Below are 17,408 nucleotides of genomic sequence, written 5' to 3' on the forward strand. Positions count from 1 at the left end.
TTGTACTTTCAAAGATTAGGGATTTTGCCTATATGTTTCCAGAACAAAAAACAAAAAACCAACAACAACAAAAAAGGAAGAAAAAAAAGTAGTTGCTCATTTTTTCTTTTGTTCCCTTCCATTTGTTTCTTTATCAGTTTGACATAGTGCTTCAGCGTTTTCTCTGACACATGCAGCCATTAGTCTGATGTGAAATTTTGAACATGAGGTGGTGAAGATGGTTAAGAAAAAAGTACAATCAGGCTGGCATATTTACATTGTTAAATTCTGCCTTGATAACTTACTCTGGATGTATGATTATGACATTCTGTTCCCATTGTGTTTCATAAGGAAGCAAAACAAACTAATGCATTGTCCAAAACATCAAAATAAATGTAAGCTCTAAAAAATTAGACTAAGGACAAAGTTAATTGTTTCCAGAATTTAAAAGGAACCAGCTCACTTCCTGTTCTGCTGTACAGGAAGGATACTCCTCTGGCTAAAGCATTAAGACCGGGAATAGCAAGTCCTGAAAACAAGGACATTATTTTCTTGTGTCACACAAACATGGAGAATTTAAATACAAACACTGCAGAGCTGTGGCACACCAGTTTTGTTCAGACTTCACTGTGCTGTTAGACAAGAATTACAAAGGACAAGAGATAGGAGAATGCAAAAGAACAACAGTAATATGTAAATTGATGGGAAGTCAAAATGCATTGGGTTCCTCTGGAAATGTGAAAATATCTGCATTAAGTAATGAATTGTATTTTCCAAGTAATATTAAGTTACTGTAAAAAGTTAACTGAAGAATCATTTTATAATAGTTTGAATTATTTACTGATGGTCTTTTTTATGTGGCTCCAGATAAGCTGTCATTTCTTAAGATATCTCTTGCTAGTAGATGCAAATTTGAACCAGCTCGGGTGGTATTGGTTGCACACTCCTTTCAGCAGCACTTCCTAGGTTGGATTTGGCAGCACAGTATAGATAAAAACATACTCCCAGTAAGTTGAGAGCCTGATTAGATAGAACTCTAATCTTTCTGCAGAAAACTGCATGGGTTTTTAAGTCCCCTTGGTCTAATCTTCCCCCAAAATGCAGATAACTATGTGCAAGCACACATTTCTGCAATGGGATATCCAGCTTTAAAAATCCACAAGTTTTACAGAAGTAACTGTGAATTAAACAATAAAAATGTATAGGGTAAGGACTTATCCTGTTCCTACAGAAAACTTTATGGAACACACATTTCAGTGGAAATGCATGAAACATATGATATGTTCTGATGTTAGGTTTCTATCCCTGGGGCTACTCCTGAGAATTTCCTGCTGCACTAGCACCAAGTGCTAAGAATTTGATTAACTGATGCAGTGCTTATGGGAATGCAAAAACTTTAATGATGTCTTGTTTTGTATTCTCTTGCTTACAGCTGTAAAAATAAAAAAGCTCAAAGTGAGGCTTAAAACTGAACAGGCAGTCCCTTTAAAAATCTTAAATATGTATATGTACTACTTGTTCAAACGATGTGAGACCATTTATAAACAGCACAGCAAGACTACTAATTTCAGACCCCATATTGTTGGATTTGAGAATATTAAAACTTGAGTATATTTAAACTTATATTCTCAAATGATGCTTCCTAATTTGCAACTAGGATTCCATGTAAAAGGCTGAAGAGCTTGTCTTGCTCTGGGCAGGAATCTCATCCAAGCTATTTGGTCCAACTTTATGCCATACTTAAGCCAGGCTTTCTTGGAATGCTAAAACACACTGCAATGTCTATCAAATAAAATCAGTTTTAAACACATATCTTTTTATTTCAGGCTAAAGGTCTTCAAGTAAAACAATCTACTCCAACATCAGTTATGCCCAACGTAGAGGTGATACATGTCATCAGATACAGTAAGTAAATCAGAATTTGTATTTTTTTTCAATTCCAGATTTCTTTTTATTTTTCTTTGGCAAGTGTGTGGGAAGAAATGGCAGAAAAGCCTCAGACTGCACTTTACCAATAAAAGTAAGCTAAATAACTACTCCAGCACTTCTAATTGTTATTCCCCTGAAGTATACTTTAAAAACAGTCTGCCCAAGGTACATATGTATTATATTATGTTAAAAGGTTGAAAAGCTGAAAAAACCTTTTGCTTTTCCAAAGCAAACAGGCTAAAAGTTAGTACTTATATCTCAGTAAATGACAAAAGGACATTTTTGTCCCCACAGTGACAAATTAAAAAGCAGAGATATTTCCAAAGAAGAAATGGTAACATCTGTACATGAGTTGAATAGCTACAGCTAGTCAAAGAGGATATTTAGCTTACAAGTCTGTGTGTCAGAACCATGGTCATACTACAGTTAGTGGTGACCTTATATTGTCATTGTAATAAGGTGGACTGAGCTTTACAACTGAGCAGAAACAAGTTACAGACAGACTTGTATCTTTACACTGGAGATGAACTTGAAGTGGGTCTAAAGGAAGGGAACAGGAATGAGGTTTGTGAAAAGCTCAAAAGGAAATGGGCATCCACAAAAACCAGCTCAAAGAACAGCCAGAAAGATATGGAAGATGGGAGTCATCAAAACTAAATCACAAGTTTTCAGTAAGGAAAATGTGATTAAATTATCTTCAAAGAGAAGAATGAATGATGTGAGAATAGAGAACAGGCTTGGACTTCTGGCAAAAAATTGCTGATACATTTCAGTGAGAAACTCTCTGTAGAATAGAATGCAGGTTGTTTGCAGTCTAATATAATTCAATCTAATGCAGAGTTTGCTTATCATATAGACAGAAATCCACATAGCAGGAGATTTCTAGAACAGTCAGTAACACAGAGAAGTAAATCTAATAGGGATGGATAAGATAGGAGGACATAGCTTCCAAAAGAATCTAAACACCATAGAGGCATTAACCAAGTTATCATGCTGTACTGTTTGGGAGGGGCTGGGGGGTGAGTTTCTGTATGATAAACAACCATTTACAGACCAACCAATGTGGAATCCAGGGAAGAGAGAATTGAAAAGACATGAAGTACTACAAAACAAAGTTCCTCGTTGGGTGGTGCTTACTCAAATATTCTGTTTTGACAGATGGTTCTTATTGGGGTAAATCATTCAGCTTGTTGCCCGGTAGCTTCTCATTTTCACACTTTTAAAATCAGGCAGTTACCAACATAACATCTAAAATCATAGAAGATTATCTCCAAAATAAAGGCCCAGAACTGACAATGATTTAGATGTGTTATTACACTAATAATTTCCCTGATACTGGCCCTCATATTTAAAGTGTAAGTGCAAAAGGAAGGCTATGTTAACACCACTGAGCAAATCTAGTTGCTAAAAGATGGCACAAATATTTTGCACTTCACATTATCTAGCAGGACTCCCCCTTCACACCACTGCAACTCTAAGAAACTGTCTGTGAACTGCTTCTGAATAAAAGCCATGCACAGAGAGGTCAGTTAAACCCCTGTTTTGACTGAGGGGGAAGGGAGAGTATTATTTCTGTATTTTCAAGTCAGTGTATGATTTTAAGATTAACACTTTAATACCAGGTGAACAGATTCCAAACTTTCTATGTGTTCTATTAAGTTAATAAAACAACAATTATATCTTAGATAGCCTACTTAATACTTACTGTCAAAACCAAAAAGAATAATCCTACATTCCAGTAAGTCTTATGACTTCTCTGGAGTGATAGATTTTTCACCACCTGAAAAGCTGAGCACCAGAGGCTGGTGCTCCCACTCTTAGAGTTAGTGTTAGCCTACCAGGGAATGAATTCTTCTGCATGCAAGGAAACGGAGATGACGGTTCAAAAAGGATACCTGTTAACTGATGCACTTTATTATTTTGAAACATTTATTTGTAACAGTAAATTTTATGAAGCTAATGTGCTCTGTTTGAAAACAGTGAGTGCTCTTCAGGTCCACATACGCCATGCCCTGAAGGGGCATAAAGATTAAGAATAACCAAACTAAGCAGATTCTCAATAGTTTGCTGAAGTGCTGTCTTGGTTTGAATGCAAGACAGGTGGTACAAACAGGCACTTAAGCAAATACCTGTCACATGCTGTGTAAGACCTTTCCAAAGGTAAGAAACCAGTTAGGTCTTCCTCAGTGTGAATGGTAAAGAGAAAAAAAAATGTATTATTAAAACACTTAAACGTCTGTTGTCAAAGTTGAACAAGTAATTTCTATTACAAATCTATAACTTGTATCCTATGGAAAGATGTCTCAAAGTAGTACTATATAATCACAAGCACTGGAATGTAAAGAGGCCAAAAATAAATTGATAGTTGTCCTGCAGGAACAGCACTATCTGCACTGATTGACAAGCTTTCACCACTGCATCTTGTCTTGAAAAAAAACAGAACACATACTGTGCACAGTTCCAGCACTAGTATTTCCACATCTAGCACAGCTAGTTATATATCTGATTATTGTAAAAATCAAATTTAAATTTTTTTCATTTTATAGAAGGTACTATGAAGCAGAAAATAGTTGCTGACATTTAACAGTTACACAGGTGAAGCAGACACTGAACCTTTGAGAAGGGGTTCATTAGACAGCCCTTAGTTTTTTCAAATGACAACAGGAAGAAATGGATACTAGCTACTTAAGCCCTAAAAACTGCAAATGAAAAAGGGAAAATATAATGTCCAACATTCCTACATACTCCCTTGGAAATTTCCAAGAGCAGTAGAAACTCCAGTGCAGGCTGCTAGGCTGGCTGCCATGGAAACAGACAGTGCTGGAAACAGGGCCGTTTCCTTTAGATTAAAAGCTGTTACACAGCAAGCCTCCATTTCTTTCTGCTGGCTTAAAAGAGTTTTTATGCAGCCAAGGTCTCTGACATGCTGAGGCTGAAACACAGAGCAGGAGATGTCAACAACAGACAGAGTTGCAATGAAGCAGTGTTGCAGGAGATGAACTATTGTGGAGTAATTTAAAACTTTTTTGGCATCAGGACTATAACATTAACAAATATATATGAACAGCAGGGTGACAGTAAAGCAGAGGAGAATATTATATCTGATGGTAGGCGGACTGTAAAAGTATCTAAACATCATCTTTGTTTTAGAATTCTAGACAACCTCTCAACATGGGGCAACAGTTACCAAAATCAAGTATCTAGTACTTAAGTCTGTTGTTATTCCTGGCCATCCGCTTGGACTTAAAAGTTTAGATGGCATTTTCTAAACAGCCCAATTTACATTAATATTCCATTATTTATGTTTTGCATTCTCCTGAGTTGTGACTGTTTCTCAACTTTATATGGAGTGTTGTGCTCTTATTTATAATTCATTAAATGCTTTATTGAGACAAAAATGTCTCTTTTCAACTAATATTTCTTCTGTGCATAAAACAAAAAAATAGAGTGAATGTTGTACCTAATAAGGAAAAGAAAGAGCAGGTGATATGCAAGGTGGACATTTCAGGAAGGTTATGGGACATGGCAGGTAGTTGGCACCTGCCATACTCATTAGACGTGTCCAAAATCAGAAATCAGGTTACCATAGCATACTTTTCAGTAAATGGCACACCAAAAAGGAAGGAATGAGAGGGAAAAATCAGGAAAAATATTTAGCTACCTGTAATTTGTTGAAAATGATTCTGTGTATTCTGTACAGCATTTTAAAGATAAAATGCATTTTAAATTGTTGTATCACCTCCTCTCAGCCTCAAGATGGTGATACAGTATGTTAAATACTCTCAATTTAAAAATTCATCATTAAGGAAATCAGACATCATCTGAGTGTGAGTAAATATGTTTTATTGGGCCCAGGCTTCAAAACTTTCACATCTGCCAGAATATATTTCTTATAAAAAAGTAAAAATGAGTCAAAATCCCATATTTATTTTATATACTTTTAATGTTCTTTTTTGAATTATTGTATATCTGATTTTTCTGCTAAAAGTGCATTCAAAATAATTAAGAAAAGTGAAGCAGCCTCTGATGCACACTCATTTTCAGCAATTATTCCAGTCATACTTTAATTTCAGTTTAGAAATGTTCTGGATAAATCTAAAGCATGTGAGTGAAAGGGGCCATTTCAGATAATCTCGTGGACCTCCAAATCCTTTAAATTATATCACTGTGATTTAAAGCTTTTGTCTGTAAGTCAGTAATAGTGTACATATAACTGTTTCCAGAAGTAACATCATCATACTGAAAGTAGAAACTGAAAAGCTAGATGGGAAAGATAGCTAGATGTAAAAACATTTAAAACAAAAATACAAAGCATAACAATATTATCAGCTGAGAATCTTAAACGACTAGGATACAGGACAACCTGTATTGTATCCTATTGCAATGGAATGTGTTGCTTAGAAACAAGCCAGAATATACACAATCCTCCTAACAATTTACTGGAATGTCTGCTGGGATGAATACATATATATATACACATGTATGTTTAAAAAGCAAAATCTGCACTTTTCACCATTCTGGTCATATCTTTAAAATTAGAAAAATCTACCTTGAGTGGAAAATCTAAATAAACAAAGGCTTACATTACAAGTATTCAGTAAAACTGCATACTTTATGTATTTTTAACAGTGATTATAACTTCTAAATTTGCAAATGTTCCTCTGCTTTGAGCAGTCTTGGATTTTTTTAAAAAATAATTTGAATTTCCTCAAATATTACTGTCAGCCAAGAAGTGTTCTGTCAACAGACTCATAAAATTGGGTTAATATTCTAAATCTACTACAGACTTCTGTGGTAATTTGGAGCATATTACATTCAATGATTACAGATGATTTCCAGCCAAGCCCACTCAAAAAGGTTCTACCTCCATTTTCAATGCTTCCCCTGGACACAGTAGATCCAGCAAACAAAAACCATTCCCACTGAGGTCATCCACCTCACGAGATTACACATTCCTTCAAAACACTGAGGAAGATGGGTTTATACTAAGGTGCCTGAGTGCAAAGTAGGATGAAAGCAATGGCATTGTGTCAACCCTTCTTTGTAGACAACATCAGATTCCTGCAGATGCTTGCTCAGTGGATGAGTCAGATTGCCTAAAGTGACAGCAAAGCTGCTGCATTAAGAAGGACTTTGCATTAAAAAGGCTGAGGTATATACCTGTTTCACTGGAAAGAAGAAACCTCCAGCATAGCAACAAAACAGACATGGGTTTCAGAATGTGGTTTCATAACTTAATGTGCTCTAAAACAGTATTACTGATGAAAAGAAAATGGTCTTTTCCTCCCTCCATCCTCAGCTGCTTCTGTCGTATCAACAGCGGCAAAGATGCAGCCTGTCAGGTCAGTGTTCTGATGTGGCTGCAAATAACACTGTTGAAATAAGCACTCTTCAGTAATACCTCCTCACTTCAGGGTTGCATAATTACTAATGCCAACACAAGGAAGAGCCTGGCAGTAAGCAGGGTAGGGCTGGATGAGAATACACCTACTTCTGGCAGCAGCAGTCTCAATCCTAAGCCTCTATAAAACTTTTAAGAAATCTTGCAGTTGCCACAGCAGTATTCCTTAGAACTGGTGGTTAGCCACTGTATCCTCTAATTGTATAGAGATTACATACAAAATCAAATGAATACATTGTGGCCTTGTTTTATGAAAGTATCCAAGCACACGTTCATTATAATGGGATTACAATATATTTATTAACCATTTAAGTGCTACACTGAAGAAAATTTTGCAGAATAAGTGCTAGCTTAATTGTAAAATATGAAATCATCCCACTGATATTGAAGAGACTGTTAGGGGTAGATACATAAAGTTAAGCTTAACACAGCCTCACAGGATCAGTGCACAAAGTTTAGAGTGCTTCCTTTATTATCTAAGAAAACAGGAATAATACTTTTTTTTCAGTATTTTTCTTGTTATTTGTGTTTCAAGAAACATACTTGATAGATTGCCACTGATGAGAGGTCACAAAAACACCCCCAAACACCACATAACAAAATTAAAGCTTAAAAAAAAAAGCTAAAACACCAACAAAGCAAGCAAGCAAACAAACCAAGAAAACCCAACAAAACTCAGCAATCCAACAACAGAATCTTTAAGTCTAACATGGCACTGCAGGAGAGTGGTGGAGATCAGGAGTATCATCAATACTCCACATGCCAGCAATAGCTGGAAATCTGCTAAATAAACAGTTCTCATCCAATATTGATTTAATTGCAAGGGAGGAAGGGGAGAAATCCTTCCTAACTAAATCTAGGAATCTATTAACCAGACAGCATGAAGACATTTCCAATAAGCACCTGAGAAATCACGGTTTCCCTCATTTTACCCTGTATCCTCTTCCTAACACACTTGCCAGTCTCCAGTTCCTCACAAAACAGTAAAATTTAAAGGCAGCAGAAATCCAGGAAAGAAATTATGTTTCAAAGTAGAAAGAAAATTTCCTTCCTGTTTAGTGTTTTTTTTTTTCCTTACAGCAACCTGCAGACAACTGGTAACTTTGAAGCTTAAATTAGTATTTGAAAAATACAATGCAAACTGGGATCCAATCTCCTTTGAAATCCCACCTGAGCCAGGAACACACTGATTTATTTCACCATTTAATATTGTGTCTTCAAGACTTCTGCATGGTCATACACTCTTGCAGGAGCTCAGCAATCTTCATACTAAAATAATTTAGGATACAAAGCAAGACTTGATACACTTCTCAGTTACAAACCTTCCAATCTGTGGTCTAAATATAATCCTGGTTCCTAGTATTGATGATTGTTGATGCATTGTTGCATTGTTGCATTGAGCATTGTTGATGATACTAACCCTCCTTTCATACTCAGTGTGTGCACAATGATATCCTGACTTCATTTAAGGCTTTCAACTTCTGTTTCCTAAATATTTTGTCCACTTACTTGACATTAGAAGTCAATGCTACAGCAATCTCTGAAAAAGCTGTTTAGCAACCACTGTGTGGTTAGCCTCAGAGCCAAAGAGTTATTTGTTCCTTGCTCACACAAAAGATAATTTTGATAAAACAGATAAAATTGAGAACTTTTTTCAGAGGACAGTATGTAACAATTAGGTAAGAGTCATTTACAAGCAAGGAGGATAATTAGAGATTTTCCTCCTGTGCTATGGGAAGCTATAATGCTATAGGAAACTATAATGTGTATCTTCTAAGAGTATTCATTAGCCTAAGCAAAGAAAAAATTAATCCTTGTAAATTTAACCTTCCAATTCCCTTAATTTTAATTGGCTGAGGACAGTGTCTCCTTAGAGAGAAATAATAAGAGGAAAAGAAAAAGAACTACACCTAACAATTCTCATTAGGTACTCATTGACTCTTTACTGAAATAAGCACATTGTAATATCTCAGAATTTTCAAATTTATCAAACCTGTGCAAAATAGATTAAGAAGCATCTTGAGTTACTTAACCTTTATGTACTTCACCTGGGTTTGCCAACAGAATTACATTTAATGTTTGCACTTTTAACCATTCATAGATGATATTTGTAAGTATTTGTGTCCATGATAAGAGTCCATGATTCAGATGGCAAAAGTAGCCACATTACTGTCTGAATTATCGAATAAAAGGGGGAAAAAGGAAAAAGAAAGGGAGAATGCCACATGCTAATTTAGAATATACTGTTCTGTAAAGTAAGAAGTGCTTTCATATTATTTAGAGTGGTTTTTTAATAGGATTAGATTAACAACTTCAACTGAATTTAAAAAAAAATATCTACAAAATACCTGAACTGCATATTTCATAACTTTAAAAAGATGAAGCTCTGTTTCAGTCTCTCTAGATGCAAATCAAGCAGATTTGCAATGTTTTCTATAATTCATTCTCTATACTACAAGAAAGAAAATGCTTGGTTTTTTTCTAAGCTCCAGATAGAAGAAAGGCTAGATGAGGAGATACTTTAGTCATCATACTCTCAAAAAGAGATTCATTATTTTAATTATTAGGCTGCCAAACATAGGAGAGATAAAAGGGTAAGCAATATTCACTGGGGAAAAGTGAAAGTGCAGAGCAGGTATTAAAACTGAGAAAAGCAAGGAAAGATAGTGACTGCAGAAAACCGTTCTATCTCCTATTATGCACTGAATAATTTAAACTCTAAAATATTCATTAATTTGGACTGGGTGAGTGTCCCCTAATTGCAGGGTTTTTGCTACTCTGACAGACCATCATTATTTTAATGAACATTCTTTCATCCACTTTCTACATAACTGAGATCTTCAAGGAAAACTGAGGGTAATTATTACCATGGTTACTTATTAGCCCACCTACACTATGCGCCATGCCTCTTTTTTCTTGGCTTTCTCCCCTTGATTTCTTGGTAGCTTACATTACTTATGTTGGGGTTTGTTTTCCTACAGTATTTTCCACACCACTATGCTTAGTCCTCTGTCCCTCTCACACTTCCTCACCATCTTTCTTTGTTCCTGTTGCCCCACAGAGCTTCAGAGGTAGCAGCTGCAGGTTTAACTGGGCTTCTTTAGAGCTGAAAAGGCAAACACCAAGAAGCCAGTGTTGGCCCTTTCTCTTCAGTCACTTTTAATCAGTACTTTCCTGTTGTAAAGGCAGCAGAATGTTACACTCTTACCCACAGCCACATGCATCAGCACTCAACTTATTATCTATCTTTCCAATCAGTAAGAAGCTTTTGATATCAGTACATTATATAAAAATAAGGGGGTTCTTCAGCCCTAATGTAGAACTAAGTGAAGGGATTTTTAAAAATAAATTGAATTTAGTAATGAATGTGGGCTTTCTGCTATTCTAAATATTACTACGATAAAAATTCAAAAACAAACAATGCCCCAAACAAACGCAGCATTTAAATTTGGAGAAAGGCATGATCTCATGTAGAAGGGGGTGAAACAGCAGTCTTGCCTCAACCACCAAGGAAGAAATCTCTGAATCACCAGACAATCCAGAGATAACAAGATAAAAGCCAAGGCACAATGTTATCTGAGTTTGGAACTGAAACGATCCTGTGTTGTTAACTACACACCAGTTAACAAACTGTTCTGAGCAGGGCTGACAGCTGACCTCAAGGAGCCTCTTCCTTCTCCTTAACAAGCCAGCCAGAAGAATACCTCCAGCCAGGAGTAAAACAACTTCCATTTCTGAGCAGTATTATTGCAGCAGCCTAACAAATACCGCTTCAGATGAATCTGGTATATTACCACCACTCAGCTTTGAATCTTGATGCAAATATCTTTAGACTGTTGCTATTTTACAAACAAAAGCTGGTGCATTATATCAGTTTAATACATAGTCTAAAACCAATCATTTAAAGAGACATAAATTGGATGCATACAGATGGAAAGCAGAATCAAATCGAATTTAATGTATGAGGGGACAAGGAAATGCTAGACAAAGACAGTGAGAAAAGTATTTTTGAAAATGAGGTATTTATAATTTTATTTTTAATAATGTCATATTAAGTACATCTATTTAAATTTATTTCACTTCATGCTGAAGAATGTGTGCAGTATTTGCAGGACAATTTCAGAGTATTTCATGAATTCAACACTACATGCTTCTCTGAAAAAGCACTAATTTTTCTTCGTAACACAATTTCTGTCAAGCTGTTATCATCATTATTTTAGTAGTCTCAGGTAATTCTAAACTTAACTTTTAGAAATCTTTTCAAGGGAGCAAACACTACCTCACTTAATGCAGAAAATTATTCCTGACATACAGCATTATACCACGACTGCTGGTAAACTGAATCTACCCTGTACTCCTGCATTTTCTGTACCGCAACCAGCAAGTGACTGACCTTCCTTGAGACTTTTCTGGCTGTTCAGCTCAAGGCATTCCTTCTCCTTCAGTGGCTTAACATCTCCTGCAGGTAAAATCTCAGAAAAGCCCTGTTGCTGCTTCTTGGAGCTATCGATCATGATGAGAATCCTTTAGAATGGCAACATCCAGCATAGAAAAAAGAAATTAATTTGTCACCAAGCAGCACACTGCTGTCCCAAACACTGCTTCCAGGTCCTTTCTCCTAAAAAATGAGCAGTTTTGCCTTTGTGCAGCTGAAAGCAGCCATCATCCTTCACTTTCTAGGTTGACCCTGCAGTACGCTCAGTCTGCTTTAGAGCCTGAAACTCCCTCAGACGGCAGGCACAGAGCGTGTGAAGCACAAGTCTGAATGCCCACCTCTTTTCCCAGACAACCACTCCCCCTTTTCCTTTAGTTACGCTTGCTTCCTTTGCACATTCGTGTTTCGATATGCAGCTTGATGGTCAATCATCTGACAAAGAATGAGTCAGGCAGTTAAAAATAAATCCAGCAATTGCTGAAGGAGCAGCATTTGCTGATACCGAAGACAAACTACTGCTGAGGTATTCTCTCCCTTTTCCCCCTTCTTTCTCTCTTCCCCCACTCCCCTGGCACGGTGCTGTAGGCAGTAAAATGTTTTATCTTTGCCTGACTGACACATTTATTATTGGTTAAGTTTCACCAGTAAAGAAAGGTGCAAGTTGGCATTTCAAAAAAGTTATGCTGAGGAACCTTCCCACCTGCCTTAACCCCAGGTCTTGTTTCAGAGACATTTATCCCGCAGAGGTCAGTGGGAAAACCAGGGATTATTTCTATGGCTTTCCTTGCAGTGTAAGAGAGATTCTGTTCCTTCTTGTGATTATCTGAAAACAAAGTATTTTATTATTTCCCTTTTTGCATTACAGTTACACATCCCACTATTCCCAGCAGGTTTTGGAGTATTTCCTCCTACAGCTTCTGATCTGCCATTCTCTCCAGCATGTCCCATTTATCTTACATGAGTCATCAAGTTCAGTGTAAATCTGCAGGATTTTGGGAACATGGATCCCCTCTAATTATCTGGCATTGGTGGTGAAGGAACAGCAGACTAGTTAACATTTCATCAGAAATGAGAAAATAAACTATACATAATATTAAGTAGGCACTACATGTCAACAAGTAACTCTGGCAGGTGCATTTTCCCTTCTCTCTGGCCTAAAAATGCTGTCATACATGTTTTCCATACCCCTACTCTGTATTTTAAATCCCTCAGCCTGAAATTATAAAGAACAGGTCCACTCAGAAAAATGGGCTCAAGTTTTTGGCATCAGATTTGAAAAGATCTGTATACAATAACGAACACCTGATGTGTAATTTCTTAATTAGCAGAAACAAAAAAACCACAACCATAAACCACCTTATCATGCTTTGGATCTGTCTGCAAGACAATCATTCAACACTGAATGTTCACCTTAACAGTGAATTCGCAGGGCAAGCAATCAGTACCATGGGGTGTGGGGCTGCATGACATGGCCAACAGGACAGAGACTTGGCCAGCAGGACAGAGACCTGGCCAGCAGGACTTGGCAGCCTCTCCCAGTCTCCCCACTGCCAGGAGAAGGGAGACATCTACACAGAACTGCAGATTCAAAGGTGATATGGGCTCACTGGACTGTATCAAACCTTGATATCTAAGGAGCTGAAAACACAGGCAAAAGATAATCTCTTGTAACACAAATTATTTGAGGCAGCTTGTTCAGCCTGAAGATTTGTTATTTGCACATCACTTGTATAAAAATTACCAGTTTAAATTAGATTTTGCTTATATACAAATTATAGACTATTCCAATATGTGTGCTTTTGCAGTGACTTTTACTGAACATACCCACACAAAAATAAGTCACTGTAGAAGAATTTCTTAAATCAAATCAATTTCTTCACTGTCTGCTGCCAGAAAACTTACTGTGGACAAGATACAAAATTACTGTTGAGAAACTCCACACCTTCAGAAAACAAACAAACAAACAAATCCAGATGAAACAGAATACATGTACTGTTTATTAAAATGAGTCAATATGTAAATCTGCCAGTAAATAGAATCTTACAGAGTTATAACTATACAGATTATAACTCCACATTTTTCCTGTAGCAACAGAGAAGTGGGCAGTTGTTTGGATGGATCAATTATATTCTAAGTGTGAGTGTGTACCAATATGTAACAGGAGGTATTTTTGTATGGGAAGGGTAGAGTGCGCTTCACACATCTGAAAAATAACAACTGTCTTGAAGGTCATTGCTTTGACATGACAAAAAACTACTTTGTACAGCAGTTAGTTTCATTGTTGGTTTCAAAGGATGCCAGTTCCACATTTGTCTTAAAAGAGCTGGTGAAAGGCTTCCAATGGTGGGAACAATACTGTGCCATTCAAATTAACCATTTGGTTCTATAGCAAATCCTTTTAAGAAAAATTATTAGTGAAACAATAGCTACTTGTTTGTTATTTTACTACTTTTTAAAGCCTTTCCTGCATTTTAGCAGTTATACAATAAATAGAACACAACCCATGAAAAGTAAAATATTTACAAAAAAAAAGGTTGGGGTTTTTCAACTCCACTACATTTGAAATGTTTTTGTGCTCAGTTTCTAAAAGGCAGCTGGAAACTGCATTGCCATTTGAAACTGATGGTATTATTTAAAAAAAAATCAGGCAAAAAACCTTTTTCATATTGCTAAATTTTCATCTTTCTGCTGCTGACTGTGTACTTAAATGCAGAGTATTTTGTAATCAAGGGAAGAGAAGCACTCATTTCCAAAGTAAATATTGGATGAATGAGTTCTGTTTTTTAAACACGTACATGTTTCCAAAGAGCTATTTTTACCAGTACAAATAGCTAAATGACACTTAGGATCATACAGAAACGTGTAATGAGCTCAAAACAGAACTGTGGCTCAAGCACTAGTTTCTATTGAACAACAAAACAAAAATATCTCTTTCAGATAAAAGAAAATCTTAAGCAGTGTACACTGCATCTATCAGTTACAGGTTTAAACCCAACTGCAAACTGCATCATTGAATGAAAACAGTAATTGAAGTGAAAAATAAACAAGCTTTTTCTTTCAATAAAAAATTCAATCTATTGGAATTCACATCATCTTCTGAGAGAAGTACCTCTCATTTTAATTTCAATTTATTTAATTTGCATATATTGTATACAAGTGGTTGACATGAAGAAAAATGGCTTCAGAATGGAACATTTCAATCTGTTCCATAATCCAACAACATCTCATTTAATTGCAACATACTGCACAACTTTTTCATAAACATTTGTTTGCTCTTAATCGAGGGTAATCAATGTTTCTTCTTCCCATCCTCCTGCAATACAGACTTTCAAGTCTTCTGCCAACTTCCAGCCTGTAGGGGAAGCATTATTTAAAAAGAGGAAGTGCCTCTTTTTGGGGAACAGATATTCCCTAAAATCACAATGTCCAGGACAAAACAATGCTGCAGCATTGTACCTCCCCACTGCCTGCTTGGCTGCCACCCTAACAGCCCCATTATCTTTGTAAGTATCAGTGATCTGGTGAGTGAGTTGTTCACTAACTGTGAACAACTTTACAACCTCATTAAACATGAAGTAACTAAGCAACAACTGCTTTAACAGTACATTGTGACTCTTCAGATCAAATGGAGCTCATTCCTTTGTAATCTGGTAAAAAGAACCCTACAGATGCATTTAATTAAAAAAAAAAATTCATTAGACCAGGCTTCAGTAGTTAATCTAATTTCACTACCACAAGTAGGAAAAAAAAGCTTATTTCATCGTGGTTTTATGCACACCTTGATGAATTTCTTGGTCCTTTATTAGGATAATCCAGTTCATCACTGTGTAATAATTTCTTCACATAGGAAAACCATGGTCTGACTACACAAATTAAAACATTAATTTAAATAATCCCTGGTATAACTTAGTCTATTACTTCTTTAAGCAGTAAGAATGTTACCACCTCAAACTGTAACTTAAGAGTTTTTACTTTGGTTTTTTTTGTTTGGTTCTGTTCCCCCTCTGGGATTGCCACTTACAATAGATTTCCATTCTGCCTTCTTGTTAGTAAAAAAGAGCCTTATTTTCCATACCAGTACATACGCTCTTTGCTTTGAACACTGAAGACATCTGTCAAACGACTCAGCAGTAAATTTCATACAGTCTTATGCTTTTATTTAAGATAAATATATAAAACCCAAAACATTTCAAGTCTCTCATATTATTTTGCTAGTAAAACACCAAGTATAACCTTTTTTTTAATTCAAACTAAAAATTTGAGTAATCTCTGAAACATTTGTGTGCACTATGCTGTGACTAAGGAATCACCTCAGGAGGCCTGGAGACTTTTGCCTACATTCTCCACCATTGTGATAACAAACCCCCAAACTATTCAAATTATGGTCACCACCTACCTGAGTTACTCTTCCCAGAAAAATCCCAAACACTTACAGCAATATAAAATTTACAAAGGCTGCACATGTTGGCAGTATTCACTGCTAAGTAAAAATTTCCTACCATTCAGCCCTGCCCAAACAGACATATAGATAAATAAATACTTTCAAAGTGTGTATATATATGTAAAAAATTACTTTTATGTATGTTTAATGCATATATGTGTATATATAATTTTTTAAAAGAAGAGTATTTGGTCATGCACCATACTGCCTATGATCTGCAAAAGGCTCATAAGTATTGCACATCAATGAGCAGTTTTGTTGTTCAGTGACCTCCTTGTAGTGGTGGTATCACAAGCTAACATTTCAACAATACATATGCAGCTAGTTGGATTGGATTTAATTCTGATAATTTTTAAAAATGACAGAGTGGAATTTAAAATTAACATTCTTTTCTAGCTATGCATTTAGTTATCCACAAGGAATTTCAGGGGAAAAAAGTCAGAACAAGACAGTTTGATCAAGAGATCTCTTTAAAGGAAAACATACTTTCTGTATCTCCTGTAATCACTCAAATGCCAGGCCCTCTAACAGGATCTTTTCATATGTACCAGATGCTTTAAATTGAGTCAGTCACAGGTCATGTCTCCCATGTTAATCTCTTCACAATAAGCAGATAATTAAAAAAAATAAAATCTCTATAAATCAAACTAAAATGACAGAATGTTTGTTTAGAAGTTTACCAAATGGAATGACCCTGATGGAATTCTTTCATGTAGCCTGTGAAAATGTCAGAATATATTCCATTTAAGAGGTCACAGTCCCTGGAGAGCTCTGAGTTTTGGCCTGTATGTCTTTTCACATGCTTTAATATTTTAAAATTGTTCCTTGTAGACACTGACTGATGCCCTGGGAATGCTAGGATTGTGGGAACTGGCAGTACCAATGACAAGGACAGACTTACTGGGAAATCAGTACCTACTCAGTTTGCTCTCATATTGTAATAGATGAGACAACAGTGAAATATTTACAGGGAGACAGAAAGAATCCACACATTAAAACATGGGGTTTTTTTTCTGCTGACACCATTTGTTTAAACAAAACAAAAGCAGCTCCCAAAAAAACCTCATCTCCCCCCCCCCCAAAAAAAAAACAAAAAAAACAAAAACAAAAACAAAAAAAACCCAACCCAAACCCAAAACACAGAGACAAATATATTAAATACCATATGCTGTGAATTCTTACAAAGGATGATTTAGCAGAATATCTGCACTGAATGTTCCACG

General features: G+C 36.1%; 1 protein-coding gene across 3 annotated transcripts in view; it reads right to left on the reverse strand.

The window, feature by feature from the left end:
- Nucleotides 1-17,408, reverse strand: part of MRTFB (myocardin related transcription factor B) — a 70,427-nt gene that overhangs the window by 28,856 nt on the left and 24,163 nt on the right. The window contains exon 1 of one of the 3 annotated variants that reach the window (XM_008490340.2): nt 11,703-12,044. The exons of the other annotated variants lie outside the window; for them this stretch is intronic. Within the exon in view, the coding sequence (XP_008488562.2) occupies nt 11,703-11,823 (121 nt within the window). The 5' untranslated portion in view covers nt 11,824-12,044. Of the gene's footprint in view, nt 1-11,702; nt 12,045-17,408 lie in introns of those variants that run through there. 3 annotated transcript variants of the gene reach the window in all.

This window comes from Calypte anna, chromosome 14 (genome assembly GCF_003957555.1).
Source record: "Calypte anna isolate BGI_N300 chromosome 14, bCalAnn1_v1.p, whole genome shotgun sequence".
Classification (NCBI taxonomy): Eukaryota; Metazoa; Chordata; class Aves; order Apodiformes; family Trochilidae; genus Calypte; species Calypte anna.